This window comes from Schistocerca gregaria, chromosome 4 (genome assembly GCF_023897955.1).
Source record: "Schistocerca gregaria isolate iqSchGreg1 chromosome 4, iqSchGreg1.2, whole genome shotgun sequence".
Classification (NCBI taxonomy): Eukaryota; Metazoa; Arthropoda; class Insecta; order Orthoptera; family Acrididae; genus Schistocerca; species Schistocerca gregaria.
In genome coordinates, this window is record NC_064923.1 from 115634223 (window position 1) to 115655217 (window position 20995).

Consider the following 20995-nt stretch of genomic DNA (forward strand, 5'->3'; position numbering starts at 1 on the left):
ACAAAAGAAACCGGCGCAGGGATATACCGATTTTAACTTGGAATAGTGGAATAATTTGGTGAAAAATGTCGCCACCATGGAGAACAAAACAAAGGCTGTTAACTAATAGGTTCTCATTCACTCCGCCACCAAAGTGAAAGTTTTGAGATTTCACATGTTTTTGAAACATGAATTTTTTTTTCTCTTGACACATTTGCAGAACAAATCAATGAACTGAAGACGCAAGCAATAATAGCGGGACTCCAGATTTCCTTCGAGACAACGGAATATATTACATCACGCGAGATCTCAGGTTACTACGGGTAGAAGGAGGGGAAATGAAAGGGATCGAAGTATTTGAATACCTATAAGAGTTATTGTTTTACACCACCTCCCAGATTAAGGACCAGGAAATGTCTGTATCATAAATCAGTATCCATTAATGTCAATGATACAGGTATGACATTACTACATTTTCATTTATTTATTTGTTTCATTTTTATTGCCAATGAACAATACAATTACACGTGTGTAAAGATTGAGTAATCAATGTCGGGATATAAAAACATACAAAAAAGGCAATTTAAATTATGATAAAATCATAAATAGGTACATTTAGAATTTATGGCCATAGAATTCCTCCAGAGTATAAAAATAATTTAGAATAACAAATTTGGCAGAGTCCTTAAATTTCTTCAGCTCTAATCCCTTAATGGAGTGCGGTAGCTCGTTGACCAGCTTAGCTGATGTGATCTTAAAACTGTTTTGAGTTTTAGAATAAAAACAGTATTCTTTTTTATATTGTTACATTGCCTTGTACATCGAAATTTACAGTAGAACTGGATAAGCTTTATCGACATACATATGAAAGACAATGATAAATGTATATACATGGTAATGTCGTAACACTAAGCCTGATGAATAAATTTTTAGATCGTCTTTTAGGTGAGACTTTGCAGATTAGTCTGAGTGCTTTTCTTGCACTAAAGAGACATTTGGAGGAACAGTTGTAACCCCAAAGAACAGTTTCATAGCTCAGATAGGAATAAATATAGGCACAGTAGGGTCTCTCGTTTACTGTCTTCTGCAAATTTCTAACCATAAAAAGAACCCTAAAATTTTTTTGGTATTAAATAATTAATACGTGTCTGCCAACTGAGATTACTTGGCAACACAATACCAAGGAACTTAATGGGCAACTCTGCATTCTCTAGGCTTCTATTTTTGTAGGAAATATTTAATTATTGCGTTTTTTTCTATACTCAAATATAGTTTATTGACATTGCACTGTCAGAAACTATATCTGTTTTGAGTAAGACAGTATCATGTGTGTTGTTGAGCGAACTGGACGTCAAACAGATGCATATAAACAGACTTTGAAAAATCACCTGTTAAATTGCTTGGAAGGTCATTCACATACAACACAAAGAGGTCCAAGACTGGCCCTTGGAGTACACCATGATTGACAGACAAGAAACGGGATAAAATTATTGTTGAAGAAAGCGGTTTGAGTTCTATTTGACAAGTATCACTAATAGTAACACGACCCAAGGCCTATATCCTGCACAGTTCCTTGCAATGAATAGGAAAAATGTGATGGATAAATTATAAATAAGAGAAAGACATGTCTTGAAAAAAACCTAGGCCCAGTCGAAGAAATTGGTGAAATCTAAAGACGACACAATGTCGAACGCTAGAGGGCTCTATTTTTGTAGGAAATATTTAATTATTGCGTTTTTTTTTTTTCTATATTCAAAGATAGTTTCGTGGCATTGCACGACATTGCCCATACCTAGGAACAAGTGTGAAAATTAAGTGGCTGGTTTGCGTGATATTGGATATCACAAATATTTAAGTGCACGCCGGCCGTTGTGGCCGTGCGGTTCTAGGCGCTTCAGTCTGGAACCGCGTGACCGCTACGGTCGCGGGTTCGAGTCCTGGCTCGAGCATGTACGTGTGTGATGTCGTTAGGTTAGTTGGGTTTAAGTAGTTCTAAGTTCTAGGGGACTGATTACCTCAGATGCTAAGTCCCATTGTGCTCAGAGCCATCCTTTTCTTTTCTTTTTTTTTAAAAAAAAAAACTTTGTGAATGATAAAATAATCTCACCATCTAGTACTTCCTAAGTTTCATGCAACTATTTTGAATCGACAAACTGACTCATTTTCGCTCCTATTTGTAAGAAAGAAACCCTACATTCTTGAATAGATATTTATTACTTCCCGTCTTTTGGTGGAGAGCTAATACAGATTTATGATAGACGGTTTCCTTTCCTTGTCTTCATACCCTTTAAACCATAGGCCCGTATTCACATTTAACCTTGTAAATAGCGGCCTTCCATTCGGGAACAGTTGCGTTACCTCTCCACTGCGATGTCATACAGACTTGCTACAGGGATGTAGGTTACGTAAGATCACGAATGCTGCTCGTAGAAGGAGCATTATTTGCGCGTCCTATAAGGTTGAGCAATCTAGTCCTCAGCTAGTTTTTCATTAATAAAATCAGGTTCATTGTTGTTAAGAATGACCTGTAGGAAGAGAGAACAACACAGGAGGGCATCCAGAAATGTATTCCGCTCAAGGAGAAACTGAAGACAAACCAAAATTAATTACTGACAAAACATTAATTAAAGCGACTACAAATCACATCTGGAAAGAAATCGGGAATAACGTGCTAAGGATAAGTCCGGCGTCAAGGAAAAGAACAGCTGAAATAGACATGGCTGAAACGACAAGAAGATGAATTTTATGCATATGTGACAATTCTTATGATGCTACCGTTGAATACAAGCGCGTTAAAAAAAAGTAAAACTTACGTTTATGGAAAGGATGTAAGATGGTTCTGCCGGCCGGAGTGGCCGTGCGGTCCTAGGCGCTACAGTCTGGAACCGAGCGACCGCTACGGTCGCACGTTCGAATCCTGCCTCGGGGACGGATGTCTGTGATGTCCTTAGGTTAGTTAGGTTTAATTAGTTCTAAGTCCTAGGGGACTGATGATCTCAGGTGTTAAGTCGCATAGTGCTCAGAGCCATTTGAACCATTTTTAAGTTGGCTCTAATAAAATCCGTGTTTATGAGGAGTCAGACTTTTACGCTCATGATCTAATTGAATGAAATTCTGTGATGACGACACTGTTTTATTATGATGAACTTTTTATTGCTGGTAATGAGAATAACCACCAAAAAGACGTTTACAGTCTAAATATTGCTGAAGATCATAAAAAATGGTTCAAATGGCTCAGCACTATGGGACTTAACATCTATGGTCATCAGTCCCCTAGAACTTAGAACTACTTAAACCTAACTAACCTAAGGACATCACACAACACCCAGTCATTACGAGGCAGAGAATGAAGATTAGCAGTACACAAAAATCCAAGGTCGTAGGATATGAAGAACAACAGTCGAAAGAAGTCAACATTATAACAAAAGGTCAATGGACAAAAAGAATAAATAAGTTCATTCGTCAGTAGATATTATATTCTTAACAAAACAAATATGTATATAAAAGAGAGTCGATTGCTTCATTGGTATCACATTTACACTGGTCAGCTAGAATATTATGACCACCCACCTACTACTGATATAAACCATCGAGGCGATAGTAACGTCACCAGGCAAGGAATGACTGCTAGTCAGACACACGCACGGTAGATATAGCATCAGTGGCATGCTGCCCGTGTGTAGAATGAGGAAGACGCGCAATCTGAGTTTAACCGAGCCCACGTTGTGCTGCCCCGGAGGCTCGGCACGAGCATTTCGGAAATTGCATGACTTGTTGGGTGTGCGAGGAGTGCTGTCGTGAGTGTCTTCAACACGTGGCGAAACCGAGGTGAAAGCACAACCAGACGTCATGGGGTTGGGCAGCTTCACCTTATTACAGATATCAGACGTCATAGGTTGGGCAGACAGGTAAAACAAGACAGGCGGCGAACTGTAGCGGAAGTAATAAATGCTGGCCAGAGTATAAGTGTGTCTGAACACACAGTGTACCGAAAACTCCTGACGATGGGCCTCCACAGCCGATGACCCACGCACGTGCCAAAGTTAATACCAGCTGCGACTGAAATCGCCGGCCGCTGTGGCTGAGCGGTTTTAGGCGCTTCAGTCGGGAACCGTGCTGCTGCTACGGTCGCAGGTTCGCATCCTGCCTTGGGCATGGATGTGTGTGATGTCCTTAGGTTAGTTAGGTTTAGGTAGTTCTAAGACTCGGGGACTGATGACCTCAGATGTTAAAGATGTTAAGTCCCATAGTGCTTAGAGCCATTTGACCTTGTTTTTTAATACTGAAATCGGCACGTGAAACCATCGGCACTGGACTTTGGCGCAATGGCAGAGCATTGCATGGTCTGGTGATGCTATACCTTCTTCACCATGACTATGGGAGGGCACGTATCCATCGTCTTCGGGGAACAGCCCCTTGACACCTGTATTGCAGGATGGAGACAAGCTGGCGGCAACTCCATTATGCTCTGGGGACATTCACGTGGGCTTCCATGCGTCCATGCGTGCAAGCACCATGACAGCCAAGCTGTAACGGGACACTGGATGCAGACCACAGACACCCCTTCATGACGAGCATGTTTCCCAATAGCAGTGGCATCTGTCAACAGGATACTGCCAGGTCAGGAATGTGACGGAATGGTTAGAGGAACACAGTGGCGAGTTCCAATTGTGTGCTGACCCCCCGACTTGCCAGATCTGAACCCGATCGAACACATCTTGGATGTGATTGAAAGTGGTGTCAGGGCTCATCGCCCCTCTTCCCAGAATTTACGGGAATTAGGTGACGTTTGTGCAGATGTGGTGCTAACTCCCTCCAGTGACCTACCAGGACCTCATTGCTTCCATGCCACGACACTTCCGTTCCAAAGATGGGCATGCCGGCTGTTAGATAGGTGGTCATAATGTTCTGGCTGATCAGTGTAGATACATCAGTAAGAAAGTGAGAAATGGTGCTCCTGACAAATGCCAGCAGCAAACACTGAACCACTCATTTGACAGAAGACAAGTAGGGCCTGTCAGTGACACTGAGCACTCGAGTCCGCCCCAGAGGCATGTCGGTTACCTCGAGTTGTTCACACAATAGATATGACAAGGAGAGCCACAACTGTCACATTTAACAACTTTTTCACGAAACCTTTTAAAATTGCTGAGAAATTTTTGAAACCATTGCTAACGAAGCCTTATCATCCAAATAAAATAACCTATTCTGGGTGTTGATTCTATGAAGTAAACTCTACTTTTTTAAAAAAAATATTGTATAATTTCAAATAAATTTCACAGAGTAAATAGTGAGAAGCAGCAGTCACTCAATTTAGTGAAAATTCTTCTGGAGTCCGTTCATGAAATTACATAAATCAGGCCTTCCCAACGAGTGGTCCGATGACCCCTCAGGGGTCCGACGGTTCTAGGGGGTCCGCGGCCACCTTTCACCAAATCGTGTAAAATAATGAGTAAAATTATTGAATAAAAATGTGAAAATCAAATTCGTCACTATTTTTTTGTGTGTGAAAAACATGTCTACTTTTACTTCAGGTCGTATTCCCAAGCAGCCTTTGCGGTTCCTAAGTGAGAACGCATACACAGTTTAGTGCCGGAGAATGCGGCTTCTCTGATCGACTGTTTCGCAACAATAGGGGGATCGTCTGTGCGCCGGCTCACGGCACTAGAAGCGCTGAAACCTTTTACGCATGCGCGGAGCGAGCTTTGTCGACCAGTCACAGCGCTCGCTGGCACGTATCGGCCCCAGGAATCATTAAATGTTAAACTTGCCTTGTCAGTGCACTACCTATTTCATAAGTCGATTTTTGATCAGTTTATTTCTTATGACATGGATCGGTGGCTGAAGTCTGGATCGTTGAAGAAGGGTGCAGTTTCTCCATCGCCTTCACAACAAGGGAAGTTTCCAGTTGTAATGAATGAGGAGGAAGAACGACCAAAGGAAGAACCATCACAAGAAGCTCCACAGCCGGATTTATTAACTGAAAACGCTGCAAGTACTCCATTGGTTGCAATATCCTGGTGAAGTGGAATAATGAAGAAGCGTAAGTACAACGAAAGCTATTTAGAAATGGGCTTTATGGAGACAAAGCAGGGCAAAGCTCAGCTTGTAATTTGTGCGCGAGTCCTTCCGAACAGGTCACAGGTTCCAGTTAAATTTCACCGTCATTTTGAAGGTACTCACCCGAATTTCCAGGCTAAAGACATCGATTTTTTTCAAAAGTAGAAGTGCTGAACTAGCTGCTTCTCAGCATTGCATGAAAACTAATGCAAAAACAATTAATGAAATTCATCAAAAGCTTTTTCCTTGGTTAGTTATCGAGTGGCAACAACAGGCAAAGCTCATACCTTTGCAGAAAATCTCATAATTCCGTATGTTAATGATATTGTTTCTTGCATGCTAGACGAAATGGCAGTGAAGCTTGTATCTTCGGTACCATTATGAAACAATACTGCCAAGAGACGCAGTGTTGATATGTCAAATGATGTGAAAGGCACTCGTGTTTCCCCCATCCAACACAATTCATTTTCTCTGCAAATAGATGAATCCACTGATGTTGCAGGACAGAAATTTTATTGGCTTTTGTTCGTTATTAATATTCTGGATGTTTTGAGGAGGACCTCTTATTGTGCAGACCACTACCTGCCAACGCAACAGGTGCTGAAATATTCCGTCTATTGGATGATTTTTTAAGGACTAACGAAGTTTCATGGTCTATTTGCATAGATGTGTGCAAAGATGGCGCAAAAGCTATGACGGGTGCTACAGTCGGAGCAATAACGAAAATAAAAGAAAACGCCAAGAATTGCAGCAGTAGTCATTGTACTCTCCACAGAAACGCTTTAGCTACGAAATAAATGCCTTTTTCGTCAAGAAAGTTTTAGACAAATCCATTCAAATCATTAACCTCATAAAATCAAAGCCGTTGAAGTCAAGACTTTTCACAATACTGTGACAAGATATGGGAAGCCTTCATCGTTCCCTACTTCTCCACATAGAAGTGAGGTGGCTCTCACGTGGGAATGCACTCTCTCGGTTGTACGAATTACGATTGGAAGTCTCAGCTTTCCTTTTGGAGCGTAACACCAAATTAGCAGACCTTATTAATAACGAAAATTGGCAGTGTTTACTTGCCTATTTGTCAGATATTTTCTCCAAAATGAACGAAATGAATATTTCACTCCAAGGGCAAAGTGAAACAAAGGTCAGTGCTATCGACAAAGTTCGAGCATTCAAGAGGAAAATCAGTTTTTGGGCAGGGAGTGTCGAGGAGGGAGAGGTCGAGTGTTTTCCTCTTCTCAAGAAGTTTTTGAAAATCAAAACATTGGCGCTTGGGAAGAATTTGTTTCATCAAATCCTGTAACATCAGCGAAGCTTCATGTCATTGTTGAAGCATTATTTCCCAACAGTTGAAGATAAGAAGCTGCAGAAATACGAATGGGTGGTCAACCAGTTCACTGTATCCAAAACGCCGAACATTCTATCACCAAATGAATATGAGTTGTTGACAGAAATTGCCGCAGACCCTACCTTGAAATCCATTTTTGACATTGACGGTTACTTACACTTTTGGATCCGTTTGGATAACAAGAAATACTACCACCTTGTTGAAAAGGCAAAACGTGTGCATCTTCCGTTTGCCTCAACATACATGTGTGAATCTGGATTCTAGATCTATGCTGCCCACAAAAGTAAGTACCGAAGCTGTGTAGATGTGGAACCAGACATCCCTCTCCAGTTGTCAAGAACTGAACCCTAACTTTTCAAAATTGTGTCGGCAGAAGCACCCTCAACCATCACATTACGATTCCATTATTATTTCTACAGACTCATCTATAGTAAAGAAGAAAGCATTTTTCTTCATAGATGTTCAGTGAACGTACCTGAACTATAACTCTGTACTAATTTTGTTGCTGTCTTCTATCATTTACAAAATAATTATTAATTGAATTCTGTTGGCATTGATATTTTTGTTACGAAAATTAAAATGATCTCTAAATCTAATTTCTTTTCTTTATAATATTTTCCGTCCCCTCAGTTAAAAATATGGCCTGCCTCTACTTCAATTACAATTACTTGCTATTACTCCGACACTGTATTGTGGCAACTGGCTGCGAGCGTAAACAAATGGGGACTTTTCACGTGCCACCTTGTAAAAGGTAAACCTCCTCTGCCAGAATTGTTAACTTTGAAAAAGAAAGTCTTACGTTCTGTGAAATGCTTTGTCTTCTTATATAGAAATAAGAGAGACTGTTTTTGTTTGTTTTCCTAATTTGTTTACAGTCGAGGCTGCCTGCCACGATGTAGTGTCCTAGCAGTAGTTGAACTTGTCAGCTGTGGCTAAACTGTTGCCACACCACCTGCCAATTGCCAGCAACCAGCTGACAGTACACTGTTGCAACGCCGCCTGCTAGCTGCCGACTATGGACTGACGGCTGCTGTTCAGTAGACAAGCAAAGATGTAAAAATAACTGGACTTCCGAGCTGTTTACATGGGCACGAAAATCGATTGTGGAACTGGAAAACGGCTTTATAAAAGCAGATTTCAGAGAATCGATTTTGAAGTGTTTACCTGACCAACCAAAAGCGGAACTGGGACATCGGATTACGAAATCCGGTTTTGGAAACGCATGTAAACTGGGTGAATGTATTCCCACACCTTGCACAACAGATGTCACAATAGTCCTTTAAAGGCAATTCCTTGGCCTCTTTTCTTCCGTGATGTGTTTGTATCCCGAATCATGGGTGTGCCTCTTTTCTTCACAGCCGCGCAGACTGACCGCGCAGTTTAAGGTGCCGTGTCGTCGTGGATTGCACGGCCACTCCCTCCGGAGGTTCGAGTCCTCCCTCAGGCGTGTGTGTGTGTGTGTGTGTGTGTGTGTGTGTGTGTGTGTGTGTGTGTTGTCCTTAGCGGAAGTTAAACTTAGGTTAATAGTGTGTAAGACGAGGCACTGATGACCTCAGCAGTTAAGTCCCATGGGCTTCACATACATATGAACATTTTTCTTCGGGTTTCACGAAAAACCACACACACACACACACACACACACACACACACGACTGTTACGAAATATGCATGCTCCATACACAGCAGTAGCCAAACAGTGGATGTGAACAGACCACAAGCGGCAGCTTATCAACAGCGAACAGTTTGGACGTGACGTTGATAGCTCTTGGAGGAAGGCAGTTCCAACATGTGGAATGTCAATTACCAAGTAATTTTAATCATGCTATAGTGTGTTGAACAAAGGGAGTAAATCCACTAATAAGTGTCTGGATACAGTGGGAATTCAAATTGGATCGTTAATTTCAAGTTGTTTTGATTCATCTCTAACCCAAGGACTATTGATACTTTGGGAGAGGGGGGGGGGGGGGGAAGGTGATCATTGGGAACATGGCACTTGCATTAAAAAGCTTTCATTTCCTATAGGTTTCGCTCCGAAATTTAAAGTGACTGTGCTCTTGACTGACTAGGTGTCCGCCATGGATTTTCGACTGAAGAAGGGGTCCGCCAGCTGAAAAGGTTGGGAAGCCCTGACATAAATAATTCTTATTACATGTTCTTCTACTCGCAAAGCCTTAGCATTGACAAAAGAGTTACGCCAGGATATGATGGTATATTGTAAATCTATTAAACTATGACAATCACAAACAGAGTCATGTTTTTGTCTAGCAAAGACAAAAACTTGATATACGCAGTATAAGAAGCAATTTGTAAATGCAAAACTTAAACCAATGTAAATCGTTCGCTATTATCGAAACAAAAATAGCATTGCGTCGAATCCATCAATTAATTAAGAACTTTTACAGGTTGACTTACACGAAATGTAATTTTGCATGTGCCATCAACGGAATTTCTTTATACATAATTAAAAATTCGCGATACTTCGTATAATTAGTCTAAAGGACCTTTTGAGGGAATAATGAACTAAATGATTGGATACGCAGTGGAGAGGATGTTTTGTGTAATTTCAGACACTCTCTATGGCTACCAAACGGATCCAGCTTGACTAAGTCATCGGTTCACAAATTCGCCAATCTGTACGCCCATTCCAAGATTGTTTGAAAGTAATTACACAGTGCTAATGGCAGCTCATTTAACAGCAGCCCTATTGTTCGCCAATATAGCGTTAGCAACAAGGCCAGAGAGATTTATGTACAGTACTCCATAACATCTTGTGAACACCATTATGTAGCTACATATACTAGAAATCACAGACATGAATCATGGGACATGAATAACTGGAAAATCAACGAGAGACTGCGATGCTGTCTAAAAAATCGGGTAAAACTTTATCGTTTCAAAGACTGTCATGAATGAACGAACGTCGTGTGACTAGGGCCTCCCGTCGGGTAGACCGTTCGCCGGGTGCAAGGCTTTCGATTTGACGCCACTTGGGTTACTTGCGTGTCGATGGGGATGAAATGATGATTAGGACGACACAATAACCTGTCCCTGAGCAGAGAAAATCTCCGACCCAGCCGGGAATCGAACCCAGGCCCTTACGATTGACATTCTGTCGCGCTGACCACTCAGCTACCGGTGGCGGACAAAAGACTGTCATGCATTCTGCGAAATAGCAAAATATCTTACATACAGCAAAGGAAGAACCGCACAACATAAGATTGAAGAAAGATGCGTGGAACATACATCTACAGAACAAATTTCACAGCTTAACAAATTGATTTTTTTTCTGCATCTATTTCTATGCTGGTAGACTTACCTAATTTTGAATTCAGTTGTGCAACCACATTTTCTCTGTCACGTCAAACTTCTCTCGCACAAAATAAATATAAAACCATATCACTTTTATTTCCAGTTTGTGATGAACAGTAATAAAACAAACGAAGTTTAATGTTCAGGTTAATTGGATAAGTGGGATGTGGACCGTTTTCTTTTCTAAGTTGACTTATCAGTCTCTCTAAACTAAAACCAACAATAATCGCTTATCATTAAAGAATACCAGCTTCCTTGATTGCTATGTTCCATGGTTTAAATGTCTTGATAGAAACGTCAACTTCTTTCTAGTGCCGTCCTGCATGTTGAGACACTATAGAAACATTTTGCTTCGCACCATGCACCGTGTCTCTCAAAGAAAAGTAAGTATGCCACTCGTGAGTTTAGAATGAAAGGTGTCATCAGTCAACAATTTGCCGATTCGTGTTCAGATACACACACCTTCGTTCAAGGTGGCCTCACTGATCTTGGGGAAAACGTCTTCTAAACGGCTGAAAGCGTCACCCTGTTTATGGAGATCCTTTGCAAAAATTTTCATCAGGCTTAATTTAATATTAAGAGGAGGCGGTACGACTTTCCCTGTGAACAACTAGTGGTTTCCTTTCTCAAAATTTACGTTTATCTCATGAGCTATTCTTTAACTTTCTAGTGGTTTTTGATGCCTCAGCTGGCGCACGAACGTAGTAAGCAACAATATTTTGTGTAACCAGCCAGTATACCTGTAAGTAACGTAACGTCTTTTAAATCACAGTAAATCATCCTCTCACGATATTTATACAGTATTTTATGGACACCAGTATTAGAACTTTGCTCTCATATATTTCTTAATTATCCACTGAATTAAGAATCTTGAGGCGCTTAAAATTCCAACTTTCACAACAAACTAATAATACAATTTCAAAACGTTCTGGCAAATGAGACTCACTTGCTGCTTAACGATTGTTTTAAAAACACAGTGTCACGCAAAAAGGAAGAAACTGACCTCATTGTGACACTTTGTATGTTGTGAATACGGTTTGTATATCAATAAAATAACAAAATCGACTGAAAAATAAAAAAAATACATGATTTTAAATAACTCGAATACCTTACGTGATACCACATTTTTAAGCGTATATTTTGATTCTACAGCAGTGGAACTGATGGATCACTCACCAAACGCAACATGGTTATTGACCACAGAAATGAGAGACACATGAAGGGGTGTAGAAATCGCAAGTACATCAATAACTGAATCCTCAAAGAAAGAATTTCCGAAAGAACTACGATACTGCTCATAGAGTAACTTGTCCTTCGTGCCTCTATGTTCTAGCACGAAACAAGGCGATTATTAGGTTCCTTGACGATACCGTATTAAACACTGAGACTCACATAACTTACATGCACAATAAATAATGACCCTCCAACAGGCGATAAATCTGACAAAAATAAATAAACCACACAGCTGTATGTCGGAGGCCAGAATCACAAGAAAGTCTTGAAATTCCGTGCAAATGAATAATGCCACAAGTATTGTTAATATTCGGATCCATTTTTCCTTAGTTGCTGCTTTACTTACGTTTATCGCGTAGATAAGAAGAAATTCGCCTTTTGAAACGAAAAGTTAGTTTTTCTTTTAGACAAACACTTTTCACCTATCCATACATCATCAGTGTATTTTTCCGTTCTTTTCAGGTGCCCGTTGGTCCTTCTGTAGGCACTTGAAAAGGAGACAAAAATGAAAACCACTGATGACTCGTAATATGAAAAACTGAAATATGTTTGTATAAAATAAAGTAACATTTAATTGCAATAGGAGGACTTGCTCTTATCGACTTAATCATAGGTATCACTAAATGTGAATAAAATTCTGAGGCTTGCGAAACAAAGGTATGAATTCACTCGTCAGGGGTGGGAAACGGAATAGTAAGGCTGCGAACAAGTTAAGCTTACCGGTAGAGGTCTGCGTGGATAAGAAAAGTGCTATCCGCCTCCGAAAGTTCCTTAGCCGCATCCGCATATATTTAAGTTTTCAATGAGTAATTAATAGTAAAACACAGTAGTACTTAGAATTATGGTATGTAATAACATAGTTGAACGGAATGGACAGTGTCTTGAAAGGAGGATATAAGATGAACATTAACAAAAGCAAAACGAGGATAATGGAATGTAGTCAAATTAAATCGGGTGATGCTGAGGGAATTAGATTAGGAAATGAGACACTTAAAGTAGTAAAGGAGTTTTGCTATTTAGGAAGTAAAATAACTGATGATGGTCGAAGTAGAGAGGATATAAAATGTAGACTGGCAATGGCAAGGAAAGCGTTTCTGAAGAAGAGAAATTTGTTAACATCGAATATAGATTTATGTATCAGGAAATCGTTTCTGAAAGTATTTGTTTGGAGTGTAGCCATGTATGGAAGTGAAACATGGACGATAACTAGTTTGGACAAGAAGAGAATAGAAGCTTTCGAAATGTGGTGCTACAGAAGAATACTGAAGATAAGGTGGATAGATCACGTAACTAATGAGGAGGTATTGAATAGGATTGGGGAGAAGAGAAGTTTGTGGCACAACTTGACTAGAAGAAGGGATCGGTTGGTAGGACATGTTTTGAGGCATCAAGGGATCACAAATTTAGCATTGGAGGGCAGCGTGGAGGGTAAAAATCGTAGAGGGAGACCGAGAGATGAGTACACTAAGCAGATTCAGAAGGATGTAGGTTGCAGTAGGTACTGGGAGATGAAGCAGCTTGCACAGGATAGAGTAGCATGGAGAGCTGCATCAAACCAGTCTCAGGACTGAAGACAACAACAACAACAATAACATAGTTATTGTTAGGGTGCCATTTCTGCGACAACTTAACTTCTTAAATCACAGGAAATGCTCTATACCTACTCTAAAGCAGAGCATTCCAAACAGTAAAGCATTGGCGCTCCGGAGCACACGCAGTAGCGGCTCGGATCTCGCGAGGTTGGAACCGCTATTTAAAAAAATAAAATTCAATGTAATAGTATTAAATGATGAAAATACGTGTATAGAAACAATTATATTTCGCTGCTCTTGTGCCAAGGCAGCTGAAAATGACGATGGTTTTAAACTGTTACTAGCACATTGCATCATTTACCGACAGTTTTTTTGTACTCACTGCTTGTATGTGTCAGATTTTGAAGCCATTCCTGTCAGCTGATGATTGTATTATAGCTTACGCGTTCAGTCCTCGTTATTTCCAGGTGAAAATATTTACAGTAGTAGGTCTACACTGCAAAACTCTGGCGCACCTGTGAAAAAGTTAAACTGCCAGAAAAAATTGACGTTGTCTGGAAGAAATAACTCGTCTTCCGAAGAGTGACAACAAAATCAGTGGTTATAGAAATCAGGAGTGGTTGCATGAGGCAGCAGTTCCTTAGCACTCACTGCACCGTACTTGGCCCCCACATCAATAAGAAACTGTGCCGTCTCGAGAAACCCAGATTCACACGACACTTCGAATTGTAAAATGTCTTTGCTGACAAGATTGATAAGTTTTTCTGTCGCGGCTGTCTTCAAATTTGGCGGAACTTCAGGAACTTTCACGTCTCTCTTGGTATTTAAATAAGTTATTATGCTACTTTGTCGAGCCTCACACGAGTGTTTTAACAAATTTGAAGTTCCACTTTTGTGTCCAATGTAGGAATATACTTTTTTACATGCAAAACAAGCCACTATATCTTTTATCTTTCCGTTGCCACCAAATACGTATCCAAATTTTTTTCCAGGTGGCGATTTCAATTTGTTTTCCTTCACTAATGTAAAATCACCTTCTTTCACCTTACACGAAAACGTTTCCAGCGATATGGTGTTCATTTGAAGAAAGAACTCTCACTGATATTTGCTACGATGCACCTTGTCACTCCGTCACTACAAAGCGCTAACTGAAGACAGCGGAAAATTGCAACGGGAACCTGTCTGGTAGACAGCGGGCAGGTTTGCCACCCAGAGAGCACTTCACAGGCCACACAAAAGACACGGTCGCGGAAACGGATTAGGCGCAGGTCTCTCGGGTACAGCTACGTCGGTCGTAGCCAGGGGCTGAGGACAACAGACATCCGCTCTACCCAGGCCCAGCAAGATTCCACGAATGTCAACAGACTTGAAGTTTTCAGCTAACATTGCAACATGCCTTGCTCATTATCCGCAGATGACCCGCGGATATCCGCGCCGGTCGCAATTTTATCCGCCAAGTAACAAATACTGCGGATACCCGCCGATATATCCGCGGATATCCGCGCAGACTTCTACTTACCGGCATGCGCCTGTAGGCAAGGGGGATGCGGTCTCGAATGGCACTCATCGCTCGCACGTGCCCTCCCTGAGACTGAAGGCTTGCGCGCAGAGGCAGGAACGCGCTGAAAGCCAGCCTGTAAGATGACTCAGAGGGGTGGAGTGGGGGTGCAGCGCCGAGTAGCTACAACGTCGTCAGTTGTAGGGGACAGGGAGGGTTTCAAATCCCCGTCCAGCATCACTCATTTGCGTTTTCCATGGTTTCCAAAAATAACACACTGAGTTCCTTCCAAGGGCCGTCTCCTAGTCATCTCGCGCTCTGCATCTGATCATCTCCATGTCGGCTGACGCTAACTATGGTTTGCTTTTCCTCTTAGATCATATTATTACTTCCAAAACTTGTGTGAAGGAAATAATACAAAAACTCTAGCAGATACAGATACTCTATGGTAGGATGCTGCTGTTGTGGTCTTCAGTTCGAAGACTGGCTTGAAGCACATACACTCCTTTCAACCTGCTTACCGTAGTCGACCTTCGTCTGCACCTACAATTTTTGCCCTCCCTCCCCCCTCCCCTCCACACACACACACACACTTCCTTCCATTATCAAAGGGATACCTAGAGACCTCATGACATGCCCTTTAAAACCATCCCTTCTTTTAGTCAAGTCATGCCACAAATTTCTTTTCTCGATTCAAGCCGGTCGGAGTGGCCGAGCGGTTCTAGGCGCTACAGTCTGGAACCGCGCAACCGCTACGCTCGCAGGTTCGAATCCTGCCTCGGGCATCGATGTGTGTGATGCCCTTAGGTTAGTTAGGTTTATGTAGTTCTAAGTTCTAGGGGACTGATGACCTCAGATGTTAAGTCCTACAGTGCTCAGAGCCATTTGAACCACCTCGATTCAGTACTTTTCCTCGTTTGTTATCCGATCTCTCCATCTAACCTTCAACATTCTTCTACGGCACCACATTTCAAACAATTTTGTTATCTCCTCGTCTGAAACTGTTTATCGTCCACGTTTCACTACAGTTCAAGGCTACACTCCAGACAATTACTTTTAGAAACGACTTCCTAACACTTAAATTTACATTCGATGTTTACGTTTTTTATTTTTTATTCAGGAACGCACCTCTTGCTTTTACCAGTCTACATTTTATATCCTCTCTTCTCCGGTCATCGTCAACTGTTTTGCTGACAGAATACCAACTTTTGCCTAAACTTTAGTGGCTCATTTCCGAATCTAATCTGCTCACCATAATGCGTATTGTGCTAGCTGTGTGTTATCAGAATAATTTTTTACGGATATTACTAGGCAACGCAAAATACGTATTCTATAAAATAACGATCTTCTCGTTTCGTAAACGTTTATTACCGTAACTAAATTTCCGTTATTTGCGCCAGCACCACTACCCTAGTGCCTAACTGTACTTGGCCCAAGTTACAATGTTCCTAAACACCTCCATTTGATGATGAGACTGCAGCGGTCGGAAACCAGTTGTCCGTACAATACAAACGTATCAAATCCGAAACGTTGCATATTATGCCAACGTAATCCGCCGTTGTTGTTGTCGCCATCTTCAGCACGAAGACTGGTTTGCTGTAGCTCTCCATATTAGTCTGTCCTATGCAAACCTCTTCATCTCTGAATAACTGCTGCATACGAACCTGTTTACTGTACCCTCCCTTTGTCTCTCTTCCTAGTTTTTACCCTCCCCCACAATTCCCTCCAATACCAACTGGACCATTCCTTGATGCCTCAGGATATGTCATATCAAACATCGCTTCTTTTAGTCAGGGTGAGACATATATTTCTTTCCTCTCCAACTCGATTCAGAAACTCCTCGCTTTAGTCTCCAATATTCTTCTGTTGCACCACATTTCAGAAATCGCTACTCGCTTCTTGTCTGAGCTATATATCATCTAAGTTTCAGTTCCATTCAAGGTTACACCCTAGATAAAAACCTTCAGAAGAGACGTCCTAACAGTTAAACATATATCCGACGTTAACAAATTACTTTTTCAGAAACGCCCCTCACGCTTTTTGCCAGTCTGCATTTTATATCCTATCAATTTCGGCCATTGTAATTTGTTTTCCTTATTTTTCTGCCCAAATAGCAATACTCTTTTACTACTTTCAGTTTCTCATTTCCTAACCCAGTTCCCTTACGATCGACTGTTGATATTCATCTTATAACCTTTTTTCAAGACAAAACTATATTTTCACCGCCAAACTTCAAGGTTTTATTTTTTTCCTCTGAATCTTAATTACTTTTCCAAATTTATTCTTGGATTCCTTTATTTCTTGAATATTTTCTCGTAGTTTCGTATGGCGGCAGTTTAAACATGTAACGATAACCTTTTAACAGAAATTTTTTTGTTTAAATTAGTGATTCATTGTTTAAGAGTGTCCACATCGACATTAATGATTCTTTGTTTAAAGCCATCCATAGCGAATATATACTCTGCATATAGGTACTTGCCAATAGTGCAAAGGGGGAACATCCTACCCCCGCTTCCCCGCCTCTCCTCATCCCCTCTGGGATCTAGAGCACAAACTTTTTATCCATTAAAAAATACTCACATATCTTTAGAAATGAGTCGAAAGCCATCAGCTCTTTGGGCAACTAAAAGCTTTTTTGTGCCACCCATAAAATGTAATTCTCGTGGAATGACAAGTTTCGAAACTGACCAATTCGTATATATAAAAAAGGACAGTTTTAGAGACTTTCACTCTCTTTTCCCTTTACCTCTCTCTCTCTCTCCACCCGCAGATAAATTTCTGCGGATGCCTATGAGTCTGCAAGCGACGGCATTGTTTATGGTGGAGATTAAAGACAGTCGGTACCACTCAAACACCACCTCGTCGTCAGTACACAAGATCAGTGCTGGAAGAGGTAACATGTATTCGCAAGTGTCCTCTCGAAATTTCGATACTACGGCTCTCCGTAATGCACAAAGTATTATCTTACCCATCTGGGGTTGTTGAACATTTCCTGGCACTCTCACGTAGAGTTAACTAACTAATGATGGATACCAAAGCTCTTCTTTGATCGTTCTCTATCTGTGTCTCTCTGTTTCTCAATGTAATGATTATGTTTTTAATTACAGTCAGAATGTGGATGAACCTATCTCATTTACGGAGATTCTAAGCAGAAAACTAACTGTTGCAGTGACGACTGAAGAAACTAAGACGTAAATCGCTTTTAGCTAGTACTAGCGTAGTTCGTATAGAAACGACGCAGCTTATTTCCTTTCCCATCTTTGTCTGATATTAGCTGGCATTCCCTCGTTCTTTCTGAAGCACTCGTCTGTGGTACAAATGAGATGTGAAACAAAAAAGTAATTTTAACTTAACTTTAAACATACTTGAGTTGCGTATTAGATACTATATTTTCTTGGGGAGCTGTCAGAAAGTTCTGTGGGTGTATACTTTATGGTAATCTAATTAGAAATGTCAAAGAAAAGGGCTCATGACTGAATTTACAACTATTCTTCAGCCAGATATATTTCGCTTCCTAAGGAACGACTAAGATAAACTCAAGCTAACAGGCAGTTCATATGAGCAAGAATGCTTTCCACTATTCAATAACGAACTAATAGGAACAAACATTAAAAAATGTGAAATAAAAAGTAACTAGTTGGAATTAGATAGACTCTAAAATGACCGAAAATACACAGTATATCAGTAAACGAAAATACGTTAAACATGTGAAAATGCCGATATCTGCATCTCTAACGTTGGTAACGATTCTTGCGAAAAAATAGGCCGGCCGCTGTGGCCGAATGGTTCTAGGCGCTTCAGTCCGGAGCAGCGTAGATGCTACGGTCGCAGGTTCGAATCCTGCCCGGGCGTGGATGTGTGTGATGTCCTTAGGTTTAAGTAGTTGTAAGTCTAGGGGACTGATGACCTCAGATGTTAAGTCCCATAGTGCTTAGAGCCATTTGAACCTTTATTTTTTAATAGCTGTACCATGCCGGTTTTCGAAGATACATAATATGTTCTTCCGTTTGAAGTTTTCATTAATGTACCGTTTAACTTCTACTACAGCACCTTGTTGAATTGTGTTTGTATATTAGCTTTGTGGTGTTATATATTTCGTACAGCTGAACTGAATAAAGCGTATTCTACCACAATTCAGGGCGAAGTCATTAATGGAAGATTAGAAACTTTGACTGATGAACTATTTATACTTCTGTCTGCTGCTACTGCTGCACATTAACCAGAATTATTGTTTCTGGCCAATTTATAAAGCTTCCTGTGAGCGGCGCATTTGTACAACAAATTTAAGTAATTTAGACTTTGTTAAACGCCACTCCCAATAACAGAAAATAACAATACGATAATGTGTTAATGCCGCTCCTTCAAGGTCAGTCTTATAACAAAAACGGTTGACTACGGAAGTGCAATGTACTGGCACATTCGGCTTGTAGATTCGGAAATAGTAAGGAGTTGCATGAGCCATTGCGAGAGTGCTCTGACTGTTGTCTTCAACCTCGAATTAGTCTGCATCCCATTCGTGTTTCCAGTCAACACAAAGTTGCTTCCGACCTATGACATCTTAACTACAAGAATTTCTGAGTGTCTAAGATAACTTCTGATGTTTACTTGTCGTCTCAATAGCTATTGTTTGGATAGAGTTTCACTCTCTCTCCCTTCAACAGTTCAGAATGCGTATTACAACTAATGGGAAAGCTAATATTTGTGATCTTAGAAACTCTAAATAGCTTCACATACGGTAACAGCACTCACTAATAATTAAATTGAACAAGCACAAGGACATGGCAGTTGGGCCTGTCCTCCTTGGTACTCACCTCCAAAGAAAAAAACATTAAAACGACACATTTTGTAGCTCTAGGAAACTGAATTGCAAAATAACAGTACAGAAATGATTCGCTCGCAAGTTACCTTCATCGCTTAGGATAATATCAGACTAAATTAAACATATATCTTTGCCTTTATCAGCATTAAAATGTCTAGGTTACCCATGACCGTAGCACATTCCTGAAGAGACATGACAGTTCAATGGAATATCGTGCTTTTAATGGTGAATAATAAGCTCTAAGACACGTAAGGATGCATTATTCTTGGCCAAAAGTATGGCATATGGCCGCTAACAATCATTAAGACACGAAACCTTTGAGAACAAAGTCTGAGCACCAAAAGCCATCGCTCAGTTCCGCCCGGTCAATGAACACTCTAGGCGATAATTAGATTGAAAGATTTTAGAACATTTCACGTATCATGTCGGTGGAGTATTATGTTTATATCTTTACTGTAGGAATGAGTACTTCTACGGCAGTAAAGGCTGCATTACGCTCTTGGACATTAATATATGAAGCGTATAGAGATAAATTATTTCGTCCATTCAGGGTACAAGCAGGACTTCTGCGTGGTGGCAAATTTGAGGGGCGGCATTTTGGGTGTGCGTGGAAAGTATGTTTAAAGCTGAACCAAATTTTACAACAGATTTTTACTTCTTGATGGCTGTTGGTTCTTCTAGTAGGCAGAACTCGATCGCTTCACTAAGCTGTTCAAACTAAGGAGTTCGGTCTTCTGGGAGAAGTCCCGTAGGAAGAATCGCTCCGGCAGTGTGGCGACGAAATCTTTTGTTGTCTCCGGGCCGGGAAGTCCATTTACTGTCTGAGCAGGGAACCGATGTTTGTCGTTGAACTTTTGTATTCCCGCATACCACCTACCTCCTTTTACCTCCACCGCCATCTCCACTAAGCTTAACCTTTCTCGCTTTCTCATCTCAACGACATTCACAGTAGTACCACTTCCGGTTGGAACGAACATATGAAGACGAGCCCGCATCGACCTGGGGTGATTTCTGCCAACGTCTACCGTGTAGGTCGGGGCACCAAGTTTACATACAAGTAATACAATTCCTAAACGAATGATATTCAGTCTAATTATTTCTAAAATGTATTTCTTTTGTGAATAGGGGTCCATTGAAAGGGCAAATGTTCGTTACGATAAACCACAGTAAATACGTAAGAAACCGATTTTCTTCTCTACTGCATGTGAGTGGTTCTC

General features: G+C 40.8%; 1 protein-coding gene across 1 annotated transcript in view; it reads right to left on the bottom strand.

Moving 5' to 3' along the window:
* LOC126268109 (uncharacterized) overlaps positions 1 to 15059 on the bottom strand; it is a 42841-nt gene extending 27782 nt beyond the window's left edge. The window contains exon 1 of the mRNA XM_049973622.1: positions 14981 to 15059. Within this exon, the coding sequence (XP_049829579.1) occupies positions 14981 to 15028 (48 nt within the window). The 5' untranslated portion in view covers positions 15029 to 15059. The remainder of the gene's footprint in view (positions 1 to 14980) is intronic.
* Positions 15060 to 20995: the final 5936 nt, after the last annotated feature.